The sequence below is a fragment of the Neodiprion lecontei genome, chromosome 1 (assembly GCF_021901455.1).
Source record: "Neodiprion lecontei isolate iyNeoLeco1 chromosome 1, iyNeoLeco1.1, whole genome shotgun sequence".
Classification (NCBI taxonomy): domain Eukaryota; kingdom Metazoa; phylum Arthropoda; class Insecta; order Hymenoptera; family Diprionidae; genus Neodiprion; species Neodiprion lecontei.
In genome coordinates, this window is record NC_060260.1 from 11,141,938 (window position 1) to 11,154,724 (window position 12,787).

General features: G+C 40.0%; 1 protein-coding gene and 1 non-coding gene across 7 annotated transcripts in view; both read left to right on the plus strand.

Annotated features, from left to right (window-relative positions):
* LOC107217029 overlaps positions 1 to 12,787 on the plus strand; it is a 118,766-nt gene that overhangs the window by 91,920 nt on the left and 14,059 nt on the right. For 4 of the 6 annotated variants that reach the window (XM_015654387.2, XM_046740624.1, XM_046740721.1 and 1 more), the window contains 5 exons: positions 5,323 to 6,263; positions 7,368 to 7,548; positions 8,658 to 8,756; positions 11,134 to 11,354; positions 11,489 to 11,627. In XM_015654387.2, the coding sequence (XP_015509873.2) occupies positions 5,323 to 6,263; positions 7,368 to 7,548; positions 8,658 to 8,756; positions 11,134 to 11,354; positions 11,489 to 11,627 (1,581 nt within the window). Of the gene's footprint in view, positions 1 to 4,453; positions 4,714 to 5,322; positions 6,264 to 7,367; positions 7,549 to 8,657; positions 8,757 to 11,133; positions 11,355 to 11,488; positions 11,628 to 12,787 lie in introns of those variants that run through there. The other 2 variants (XM_046740875.1, XM_046740826.1) reach the window with 2 other exon arrangements.
* Trnal-cag lies at positions 8,478 to 8,561 on the plus strand. The gene has a single exon. It is a non-coding gene; the product is annotated as a tRNA-Leu (tRNA).

Below are 12,787 nucleotides of genomic sequence, written 5' to 3' on the forward strand. Positions count from 1 at the left end.
GAACGATTCTGAGGGGACGCTATTCGGAGGACGCTCAGTCTTGATTACACGCGTCAGTTTACTTGTCATTTAATTCAGATTCAGTGAGCATAGATTATCCTCTGAGATACCTACACCGTTTATACAAATTATATTGTTCATTTCCATGGACTACGGGTGTTCCATTAATTCACGAAGGATCAGACATTGACGCAATCTGAGAAATTTGTTAGGAACTTTGAACTCTACCAGATAAATTTGGGAAAACGGAATTACTGTAGAGAATGGATAGGATTGGTTATCAAAGAAAGAGCTGCTCATACGTGCATGGCAATTGCATACTTAAGAAAAATAGACCGATTATCGGAAATTGTTACATGGTTCGAGAAACTTGTCACTATTTCGAGTAAGGAAATCTTCGAACATTTTTTTGCATTTTTCAAGAAGTAAAAACTTAATACATAGCAATTAAGAATGTTGAAAGTCGAAAAACGGAGAGGTAAAAGATAGAATGCCAAACTGTGGAATCGTCAGATTACTCTCGATAATATAGAATCGTATGTAAGCTCTCGATTCTGATTTTCCATGTTTTCAATTTTCTGTACTTGAACTTTTCACATTTTTTAATTATAAGAATAAGATTTTCGCGTCTATCAAAACTGGATATTCCGGTTCTTCTATCAATCAGCAATTCTAATTTTGTACCCTTATCCTTGTAAGATGTTTAGAATAATGACGAGGGATAAAAGGCCCCAACAAATTACAACGATTCGATTTTACGCTCGATTCGCGTGACCGCCAAAGTGTAAAAAAAAGAGCTTCGCTAAAATTGCGCCCCAGTGGGCGTTGCATTAAAATGGGCAGAGGGTTTCCCCAGAAGGACGGAAGGTTCCGTTTCCACATTGAAGCGTGCTTCTGTTCGGGTTGTGTTCAACCGATGAATGCCCACTGTTAGTGCTCAGCAATTAAACCTGCCAGGAAAATCTGGAGCGTAGCTGGTACCCGTAAATGAAGACGGGAAAAGCCTGGATGAATGGTCGCGGGTTGGATATTGTTTTGTCCCGTTGATGCACGATCCCTGCCAGCTCGGGCCGTCGCGATATGTTTCTGCTCTTCAAGCTTCGCTGCAGCTTTACGGAACTTTCTATCAAAGCGAACGAGGTAGGTACGAGGTCTACAGGGTTAGAGCCAGATTGTGGTCAAAGCTGTCAGTAACAGAAGTCCTTCCGTATTTTCTTTACCGGTAAAATATCTTCCCAGTCTCGACTTATTCTCGGTAATAAACGTAGCGTCTCGCTTTGCTCCGTTTTCATCAATGGATAGGCAGACATCCAGTCGAGATTTAATCACTTTTCAAAAGTAGTAGGTAGCTACCATTTGCGTACGAACAGATGGATGTTAGCAGAATTTTGCTTGTCATACATGTGAGTGGAGAGTTCGCGTGTTCATTAGAGTTCATGTTTCGGTTCGAGTGATGAAATATCGGTATCACTTGTCATTGGTGGGTCAAATGTTCTCCCAAACCTTCTCGTTCCTCTAGTAAGTCATGAAATTTTTATATTTTTACCCTGAAATTCCTCTCGCACCTTATTAGCTGATACTATTTCACCTTCAGATATTTAGAATCCAAAAGTGACCGACTGTTTAATTGCCATACCATTATTGCCAAGTTTTTACAAAGACGACTTTTCACATTCCATAAACTTTGTTTCCATTGTCATTTATTTTCCACCTCCAAGGGTTAGATCTTCGATCGGCGTTAGCTGAACAGAGTTGCCAAAGTTTCCACTGAAATTCAGTGAACTTATATATAGTACAGGTCACTTTGCTTCGAGTTCTCCACTCCAAGTGCTCGCCAATGTAGACGTAAGAGTAATCCTTCAAGGTGTTCAGGGGGTTTCAATCCTTTCCGTGAGCAATCAAACCGACAATCGTTCCCGGCACTGATTGTGAGTCAATGCTGTCGAAGAAGGAGAAACGAAATTATGGACAATGCCAAGACGTATGAATCACGTCAAGTCATCCGAGGCTCGTGGCAAGTTAAACTTTGAATTTACGTATATTTCATTTTAAAGACGCGGAGAGAAAATCATCACCAATTGCGATACGTTACACCTGATTGTAATGCTTTTTACATAAATTTGTAACTTCCTACGCTCTGATCAACGTTGCTTCGCTGTTTCATACCTTGTGCAAAAGTTTATACATATGCGTGCTATAGCTGGCGTGTAATTAAAACGGATTGTGGAGGTCTCTTTTTGCGTCGCGAATCAACAACTACGGAACTGTGTTAGCGTGGAATATTCTGACTTTTTTTTTATCAACACGGTCTCATCCTGCGTTGATTTATTTACATCATATCCGTTTGTCGTTTCAGGCTTACGTCGTCTATTTTTAGTTTTGTAAGAATTTTAATTCAATTTTTTCCACCTTTTCCGCGAAGTCGCGTAATGGCGCTAATTAAAAATTTTTCACCGTCGATAGGCGTCGGCGCAAGGGAGAAAGAGCGAGTCTCTCTTTTCCTGCAATATAGAGGAGATTCTACGCGAGGTTGGTAAATAAATGCAGCATAAGCGTAATATACGTATAGTATGAGAAATGTGTTATTTTTAGAAGGTATATTCTAAATCCAGTTGCGCTTGCAGGCGTGCTTTTGGCAGAATCGGTTGTGTCTGGAAATATTATGCCTACGGGTAATGAGGGGTAATTTACATCCCCCTTTGCCAAATTACTTTTTCTATTCGCTAGGTACGAAGTGAGGTACGTAGACGGTGCGTAACTTCTCTCCCTTTCGTCGGCTGATAATAAACGAGACTGTCTGTCAGCCTCCGGACTGCCCTCTGGACCAATGACGCATTATTCTTAGCTTCTCGGAGATTAATTGTGACCGCAACTGGGTCTTCAAATCGGCCGGTTTAATTACAGCCGCCTGTGAATCCGAATCACTCATTTTACCAAAAAATAATCCACGCGAAAAATTGGCTTGAACATATTTTTTATATTTCACATTATTTCATGGGGATTAGTTTGACTTTATGCTGACAAATGGGGCAATAACAAAATGAGTCAGGCTGCAATTATTTTTCGAGAGAACACAATTTTTTACATTATTAAGATAAAGACAAGATCAATCACCTGATTGCAAGCTCAGCGAAAATTGTATTAAAATTTATTTTCACTTGTTGATTAGCAATACAAATTCACCCATTTTCAAGTAAATGGTTCGGTTAACTAAACGGTTTAAAATTAAATTGAAGAGTCGATTGGCTTCTGCGTTTCAACAAATTCGTTTCTTCAAAGAAAGTGTATCACTCGTTTGTAGGATTTACTTTTAAGTACAACTACTTTCATCGTGGTCTTCTAATTTTGTCAGAAATTGCAGTATATGTACTTAGTATGTAACGAATGATATCGCAGAGGAATATCTGGCTGTATCATTCAATTTTTATCCGTTAGGTCCGATATTTGAATAATTGTAAATAAAGTACACAATCAGTTTTAAAATATTAAAAAATTAACTGAGGCTTGAAATTACGATTCGTATTTGTGATTTTGTTCATCGTGTTTCTGAGAAAAAGTATGATAAATTTCAAGTTGATCCAATAATACGACTGGTTCATGTTGAAAAGAATTTCCGGCTTACGCAGAGAGTGAGAGAGAGAGATTGCTTCAAATTTATAAAGCTGACAGGTATTTATAAATAATCGAATTTTTCTAATACAGACCGTTCCGATCTTGGAAATCCAAAGGACTCGGAAAGTCTACTGTCCAAAAAGAAACTAACCTTATCCCTGATCAAGACGATATTGCGTATCATTTTTTCTCTTGATATTTTTGATCAAATACTTGAAACATAGTCTCATATGCTACTCACAGTCAAACCTCATCCATAAAGTTTTGAATAACCTCAACAAACTTATCCAACTAGCGATCTTATACCATTACATTTACCCCACTTTGCACGTGCAAGATTGCTCGTAAATACAAATATGTTCCAATTAAGACTGATGTGCAGAGTCGCAATTTGTCTCGAACAAACGTAAACGTTTACCATTTTATTGCTATACCGAAGAAAGTACAGCTGTTAATTTATTAATACAGCCCATCGTTTCTCCGCGTAATATAAAATACTAATTATCATAAGAATTTCTACCGATCCCACCGAACAACGATTGGAAAAAAATTCTGAACGTGGCGAGTGCGGGGGCAAAGAGGAGAAAGGAAAAGCTCACTGATACCTGTTCACATACCGCGAGACGTCTCACAATCAAACGACATTAACAATGTCGCCTGATCACGCATGCCATGCTCCCAAACCGTCACACACGTTGCGACGGGCGACGTCGAGTGGAGGAGGGTGACGTCTCGCATACGGAATGGCAGTTTATTAAATCAGCTGCTGTTAATGGTTTCGCGTGGCGGGGGCGTCGGGCTGGTTCGAGGAGTTGGAGAACAGCAGGGTCGAGTCCTCGGTTGTCGGTTTCGGCCGGCGTGGATCTGAGCTGCGCAAGCAAACAAAGGGAGTAATTATTCTACTTCGTACTCTTGCCCGGTCATTTGGGTCAGATGTTCGCCTACCGGCGAATTCTTCTCGAGTGTGAAAGTGATGGCTTTGTCGAGGCTCGTCTGGGGTAGAGAGAAAGAAATTGGACCGTTCTCCTTCATCAAGGAAAACTCGGCCCACCGTAGAGCTTGACAGAAATTCGACTCCAGAAACCCGTCGCTCCTTCGGAGGTAAAGCTTCTCTTTTAATAATGCGGGGAAAATGTGTGTTCGGGAATTGACAATAGCGATTTTCCGAACCGAACGACTTTCGCTCGTCGAAATACCGATCGGTACTCCGAATTCAAATCTTCTGCTTTACGCTGGCTTCACACTGCGGAAGGTTCGGCTAAGGTGTCGCGTAATATGCAGACATGGAAATTCCGCGCTTATACGAATGCCCGGGAATATCACAAAGCAATTCTTCGGTGTAATAACTTTTAGTGTACCCAGTGAAGGCGTCCAAACTTTTTCCGATGACCAACATTTTCGTTCGTTTCCCATTCTGCTATTCCTTTTTAATGAACAGCTAGTGTTTGGAATGGAAATTTCAATTCTACGAGCAGCTTGACTCAACCTTCAAGAGTTCCGCAAACGTTACTTACATAAGTTACAAATTTCGATTTCGATCATCGAACAGTGTATGTTCAGTTTTCTGAAACATGAAAATTATTTTCTTACCCCTAACGTAAAATCGTACGATGTTATCGGAAGGAAGGCATGGATATTTACTCCCATCTCTCACCAGCCATGGTCCAGAACTTTAAAATCAAATAAAATCAATCGCATCTTTCGTTACAGGTGATATCAGAATACTGCAGGACTCGCCTTCAGACGAAGCCCTTCTCGCACATAGTTATGGACATGTACCGAGAGGTGGTGCGTTGTCCGCAATACGCGGCTCGAAAACGAGTCATTCTTCAGGGTGCCAGATTGAAGCTTCACCAGGGCCAACAGCAGCCACCACCTCAGCCGCATTTCCCGAAGCACCACCAGGGGAAAGGAGCCCTCTTCAAAGCCCAGTCACGAAACTCAAGGTCGCAACCGAATCTGCTGAGTCTACCGGGGTGCGAAAGGTCATTGGAAAACGGAACGAGACCTGAGTTCCAGTCACAGATGAACATCCCGGGCAATCCAGGGGCTCCTGGGCCCCAGCACCATGCAAGGACGAACTCTCAGCCGGTTCGCACCGATCAGCCAGAGACCGGCAATGATCTGCTGGCCGTGTCCCGAAGGAAGAATCTTCAAAACTCCTCCGGAAATATATACAGCGATCCGATCTATTCGCTTCCGGTAAAGCCGTTCCTCAGTACGCAGGACGTTCGCAGCATGAACGGAGCGAAACCTCTCAAGGACCACTCGAGGAGCACGGACGTTTATGGACAGACGACACGGGCGCTTTCAGGGACTCGCGGAAAGTACTTGGTGCACGGGCTTCCGCATCATCGTCGCGAGACTTCGAATACCCAATCGGTGACCAGAGCGAATGAGCCGAATCCAAAGCGCTGCAGCGGACCACCTCAATTGACTGTCTTTGCGGCACAACCCAACTGCGATCCTGCGGGATGTCAGGGTCCGATCGCGGTTTACGCTGAGGGTAAATCCTGCCCGACTCAGGAGAAGAGCTTCACTCCACGTGGTCCCGTCCCTCCGAAACCACCACGGATCATCACGACTCTGAAGAGAATGGCACCGGCTTCGAGTTCAGACGTTGAGTCTGGTCCACCTGTCAAGCCACCAAGGTGAGTCAGTCTCCGTTCCGATTTTCCCGGTCTTTGATTTCTCTCTCGTGTTTGTCGAACGTTTTGTGAAGTGCCGGTGGAAGCGAAAATCCGAGAAAAGCTTCGATTCTGAGTCAATAAAAGCCTGTCACATCGCGCTTGCAAAAACTCTCCTCCGGCGACACGTTGAGCCAGACTGTAATGCTTCTAACGCTTGAGAGATCAGAGAAACAGTTTGTTCCAGAGTGCCAAAACATATAGAAGCACTTTGCAACGACCGTTTGCGACGACAGTTGAACGGTGTTAACCGGACCAAATGACGATGAATATCTTCACCCTTTTTTACGTACTTCGGTGGGATAAAGTTTGTGAAAAGGCTGGTAATTTAATCCACCAGCTGTGGAACTCTGGAAAGAAATTGGAATTACTTTTCACTTGCCTTGCGTCAAATGAGTACATTGTTTGTGGAAAATTTCTTCATCCGTTCGATATATACCAAAATTCCGCGCCGCGGAACAGATAAATTATTCAGTACAGAACTTGATTAACAATTTAGCTTTTGCCGCCAACAATTGAATCAATATTATTTATGAATCGTAAATAAATATGCTACTACCCTTTTGCGTTAAATTGTCGTTGAGGGGATATCATATTTTACAATTCTTTTCTTTCCTAAATATGAATAATGAAGTTTCTTCATACTTTGGCAAATCGTACAGGACTTTACGAGTGTGCCTATGGGTTGAGAAAAAAAAGTTCTGATAATTGACCAAAATGCTGAAGTACTTACTGCTGCTTTTTCACTCGATTTGAGATGACGGTACGCTACTGCAGCTGAGTTTGGCATTTTTTGTATCTTACCATCCATTTTCCGAACTTTTCGCAGACGACCCGCAAGCACGATCATAAACCCCATCATTTGCCGAAATTTAGAGAGACTTCATGACTCGGAAAAATTAAGGAATTTAAACTACGATTCGTCGAATTTAACGAGGGTCCGATATCCCCTTAAACATTGGCAAAGAAAAGCATCAATAAGTAGGCTATAGTCGGTCATGTAAGTCTCAGAATTTCAATGTCTCGATACTTGGACGACGGCTTAATTCAATGCCTAATCTTTCTCAGGAGTACAATCAAGTGCGGCCCAAAGGCACGACGAGGAAAAGCGGTTCAGAGAGCACCGTCACGATTATATCGTGCTGTCGGTGGTCCAACAAGATCACTGAACAAGACGCGATGCGTCGGTCCGGAATTCGTTGTTCGTGCCAATCAACAACCGAAGCAGCTAGTCATCGGCGACGTCAAGGTGAGTAAATCAATTCCCTTCATGGTTCTTATCACCTCTTATGCCCTCTTTTCCATGAAATATAAAATGATAAGATAAAATTAATGCGATAAAAACTTACCGAAGAAAAAAAAAAAAATCTCTTAATTTATACTCCGACTGAAAAATCTAATCAGGAGGCTGAACCGTTTTGATCCATGGAAAATTTGTACTCGCATAGTTTATCTAACGTAGTTCAAACCCATGAAAGATATATGATGCCGTCTTTGTATCGTGAATTTATATCGATGAGTTCGGAGTAGTTTGTTGAGCTTGAGAAGATTGGTCAGCCAAAAATCGGTATTTGTTTATTAATTTTATTAATTATCCAACAATTTGGTTTATTCGTAAGCTGAAAAGATCTCTTGAAAATACTAAAATAGAATATAATCGAATTATAAATAAAAACTTAAATATCAATGCTACATTTCAAATTACTTCTAAATGCTTGCCCAAAATCTGTGATTATAACCGTTTTGTTTTTTTTTGTTTTCATCAGTAACCATTACAGTATTGCCATTTGATAATGATAATTAATACCAACGCAATATTGAATGATTTCAAAATGTTAAAAAATAAGTGTTTCAGTGAAGGTTTAGAAAATAGTTTTCTGAGTCAAACGAATCTCATATCGTAGAGAGTAACTGAACGAATCTACTGGAACTGTAATGATTTTGAAGTGACTTGAAACAAAACATCTATATTCAAACCTTTTTTTTTTTTAATTTTAGTATTTCTGTTTTTGTATTTTTGAAGAAGAGTATTAAAATTCTATAAATACTCAATGCGCGACTGCAAGGTGATAAAAATACTGAGTATTATCGATTTTTGGCCAAAAAATATTCTTAAAATATGATGCGACTCTGTTCAGCGATCAGGAGTGATCCAACTCTGCGGATCAGTTCCTACAAGTCAGGATGGCCGAGCGGTCTAAGGCGCTGCGTTCAGGTCGCAGTCCACTTCTGTGGGCGTGGGTTCGAATCCCACTTCTGACAAATTTTTTTCTTCATCGACGTTGCCGGTTGGATGGTAGACTATTTGTACAATGATCGAGAATAAAATTCTCTAGAACGCGTGTCATTTTATTTTAGATCGCGTCTTCGAGCCGCGTCGTGGTCATTCTTTTGACCGGGCAGAGACTCGAGGTCACCTGTGATCCACAGAAAATAACTGCTGGAGAATTATTTCAGGTGAGTGTTAAGAAAATTTTCTCGAAATTTAACTTTAGGTGTAACAAGAAAAATAAAATTCTAGAAGTGTCTAAAATTTAGTTTTATGTGAACCTACTAAAAAGTCTATCCACGTTAGCTTGAACGAATGAACATTTTAAACCTCATAAATTTATATTTGGTTGATGAAATTGGGTCTTATTTGACTGGAACAACACATTACTTCTAGCATTTTATTGGCCTGGGTATGGAAGATGATAATGAAATCAGGCAGTTGGTTCGGATTAGATTAGATTAGATTATAGATATATTTGTGGCGGTCAGTTTTGGCCAATTCAAAATGGACGATTATTTGGAAATAAAAGTTGGATTCTTCGGGGAAATATAATAGTTTTGCAAGATGGGTCAACAATCTTGGCATAAAGTTATTTGTCGCGTAGTTAAATCATAAATCGATCACTTGTCACGATGTGGAGAATATTGTTTTCTGTTACTCAAAATAACGGCATCATAAATTTCCGTTGCCGTTTAGGTTTTTTTTCCTTTTTACTTAATCGTTTTTTTCATAGTCCATTCTTGGCTACGCATTATTTGAGATTTATGAAAGGATGTTGAATAGAAGGGAAAAAACAAAAAATAATGGTAGAGAAAATATTATCTGTGTCGCCAGAAATGAGTTTCCCATATTTCATGGTAAATTGTCAAAAGTGAAACGAGATCTCAATTTCAGCTCGTACAAAATACAAGTTAAAGGTCTCTCGGAGCGAGAAAGTGTATACAATCGATTTTCTGTCAGGGTTGATAAATATATGCGGATAATATAATAATCGAAAGAGAAAAAGGATGTACAGAGAAAGGAAAGGTATCGTAATCCGGTTTTGGATCGATCTAAGTTAAAAGCCCCGTAATCCGGCGTTTGATAGAACTGATTAAAGCTCAATCAAGAGTATAACTCGAATTCGAAACTATCGCAAAAGTGAACTGTGCATATGGCAAGCGCCGATAAGCGGTTCCAATCCAATTTATCGGAAGATTATATCTCCGGCTGCGGCCTGGAAAATTCTCCTCTCGAAAGGTCGAGTCTTCAACAACGGGGTCATAAGTTGACGGAGACACAAAAGATGCTCATCCAACAATCCTTGGAAGTAAGATCCAGCTGCTTCGCGTGGTTTATGGTCACCGCAAATTCGAACACAAATCTCTTGTTATATACCGTATAACCGCAAAAGCTCTGCACTGCTTGGCCATTTGCCAACGTCTAATCTACACGTGCCGCTGCAACACATCACCACTTAGCAAACCAAGTGTATGAAATAACTAGACAAGTTATTTTAGACCATTTTACGTACGTTTGTGACACAGCGTGGTGATAATCTTGGTAGATTGAAGCGGGGCTTGGAAAAGCTTTGAAACATTTTTCCAATTTTCTGCAATAGGAGTTCTCGGATGTGGGTGGGATGGATAATGATACCGTCGAGATAAAAAGGAGGAAAATTTTACCTGCATAGCTATAGCCTCCTACATTTGTTATGCATACTCCCAGAAGACGGCTCCGCGGACTAGAATCGCAGCAATTCCACCTTTATGGGATGATTCAATTTGAAAGATAGAAGAAAATTAGCCCTGGGATAAAAACTCTGTCCCTGAGACACGAAGAGAAATTCGTTCTGCGCGTTAACCCGCTTCTGACTCGTGTTCATTGAATGCGTCTTACGGTGTTCTATCCTGTTCCTTGTCTTTCTTATTGTTAGTTAGTATGACTTCATTTTCCACGTCCGTGCTTACATAGAAATGCAAATGAAGATATTCGCATAATCGTCGTTGGATTTTTGAATATTTAACACATGCCGATGACGTTATTTAGTTGCTTTGTTGTTGTTTTCGGTTTCATACCTTAAGAGTATTCGTTCAAAGTTTTGATACTAAAACCCCATTGAAATCGGTCTGAACTCGGATGCCTCATCAGGTATGCACGAACGTAAAATCTGGCATATTCTCCACTTCTATTCAACCTCCTCAACTTTGGTTATATCCCATTGAAATATGCAGCATCACTGAATGAGCTCGTGACAACAATGCATTCTTGGCTATTCTCGGATTTGCACCAATCTCGGTTATACGTACATACTTAGGAATTCACAGAGCTGAGTCTAACTTGGAAATGATGTTGGCTGATCTGCGAGGTTGGAAAAAATTGAGCTGAAGAAAAATTTGGCTTGAAATTTCGATATTCGTTTAATTGTATCTTAGCAATGTTGATTCTTCTTGTTATTGTTCTTCTTGTAATTATAATTTTTTTTTTCTTCTCATTATCACTTTCCAGAAAAAGAAGAGGCACATTTCAGCCTCCTGTAGAATAACGTGAACAAACACGGTACGATTTTGTTTCTCTTTTCAGGCGGTGGTCCAGGCGGAGAATCTGGAGGAGAACTTCACTCTCGGTTTGGCAGCTCTGCTGGCCGGAGATTTCGCCATCCTTCCTCCAGATACGAAATTGAATAAGGTTGCACCCCCGGGTTGGTTAAACAATGGAAAAAACAAGGGCCTCTTGGGACTACCGACAAGCTTTATGTTGTACTTTCGGCTTCGATTTTTCTTGCCTTCGTTACGCGGCATAAGGTACGCAGAGAAAGCTGATGCACTGTAAACCTATATTATCGATAATATTATTCAGTTTGTCAACGGGTTTCTTTTTTTACAAGTACATCTAAACTCTCGATCCTCGCTTCACGGGATAACTTGGTTTGTTTCAGAAGTTGGTGTTCAAAGCATCTTCTCTACCTTCAGATTCGCCGATGCATATTAGAGCAGCAATTGATTTGTTCTTTGGGTCAGTTGATCAGTCTAACCGGCCTCGCTCTCCAGGCTGAGTTCGGAAATTACAGCACAAACGTGAGTAGATTTGTAAAAATGTCAGCTTGTCATACGGATGGGAAATCGTTCAGTTTGCTTTTTGTAACGTGTTTTGCAAGCCGAAGAAGAATTTTCTTTATATTATTTGCTGAAAGTCACCACATTCTAATTTTTTTTCTAGTAAAAATAGAAAACTCAAAAATTACATTAATTCATAATCTAACTGCGGACGCGACGTTTCAGTAATTCTCACGTTTATATGACTCGAGGTACTTCAAAAGACCCGTCAACATCAGTAAGAAACATTGTACTGTGAGAAAATTCTCTTGAGACACTTCGCTTTTTTTAAATTATACTTCAAACTTGGCAACTCTAGTTCATTGGAATAAATTAATTTTAAAAAAATATGCATATCACCATGAAGCCGCTTTAGCCAAGAATAACGTCGAATGTACAAATTTACAGCTGAGTTGAATGCGACTTGGAGTCACAGAATAAATTCAGGCCTCATCGTGTTGAAATGAATGCATTTTTTGAAAGTAAGGACAGAGAGAGGAAAATAAACGTGGCAAAGTGCTATTTGAATTTTCGAAATCAATCAAACTTTACAGCCTGGCTTCTGAGAGTGATATTCTGACTGAAAAATACGTTAACTATTTGCTGTAAATGCCATAATTTCTTCGCACATTGAGTTTCATGTGTGAAATAAATCAACTTTGAACTGTTATATATATATGAAAATAAATTCGTTACACTACTTATTTTTAAAATCTAAGGAAGTCGTAAATGGTTCAAGTTATTCAAGAATAGTTGTCTACAATTCTTACAACACAATATTTGAATTATTTCGAGCTAGAAAGAAGCCTGCACATCCTAATTTGTGTTGCAGTGCACTATTTGAGAGTAGAATTACTGCAGCATTTTAATTCAATGCTCAGGAAACAAGTCAATTTGGGGTGAGGTACAAAAATGTGACAGACCAAAAAGTCGACGGGATGAAATCTCGAAAGTCAAACTATTATCGACAGTTAAAAACGTAGAAAGGCCACAAAAGCGAAAAGCTGACTTGTAGTAAAATAAAAAGTGAGAACACCAAAATGTATAAATAAATTTATACCGATATTTTTTTTTTTTTTTGGCTGATGGCTGGAGACAGAATGGCCAAAGTACCGAAAGGTTGGATGACGTCAGAAACCCAT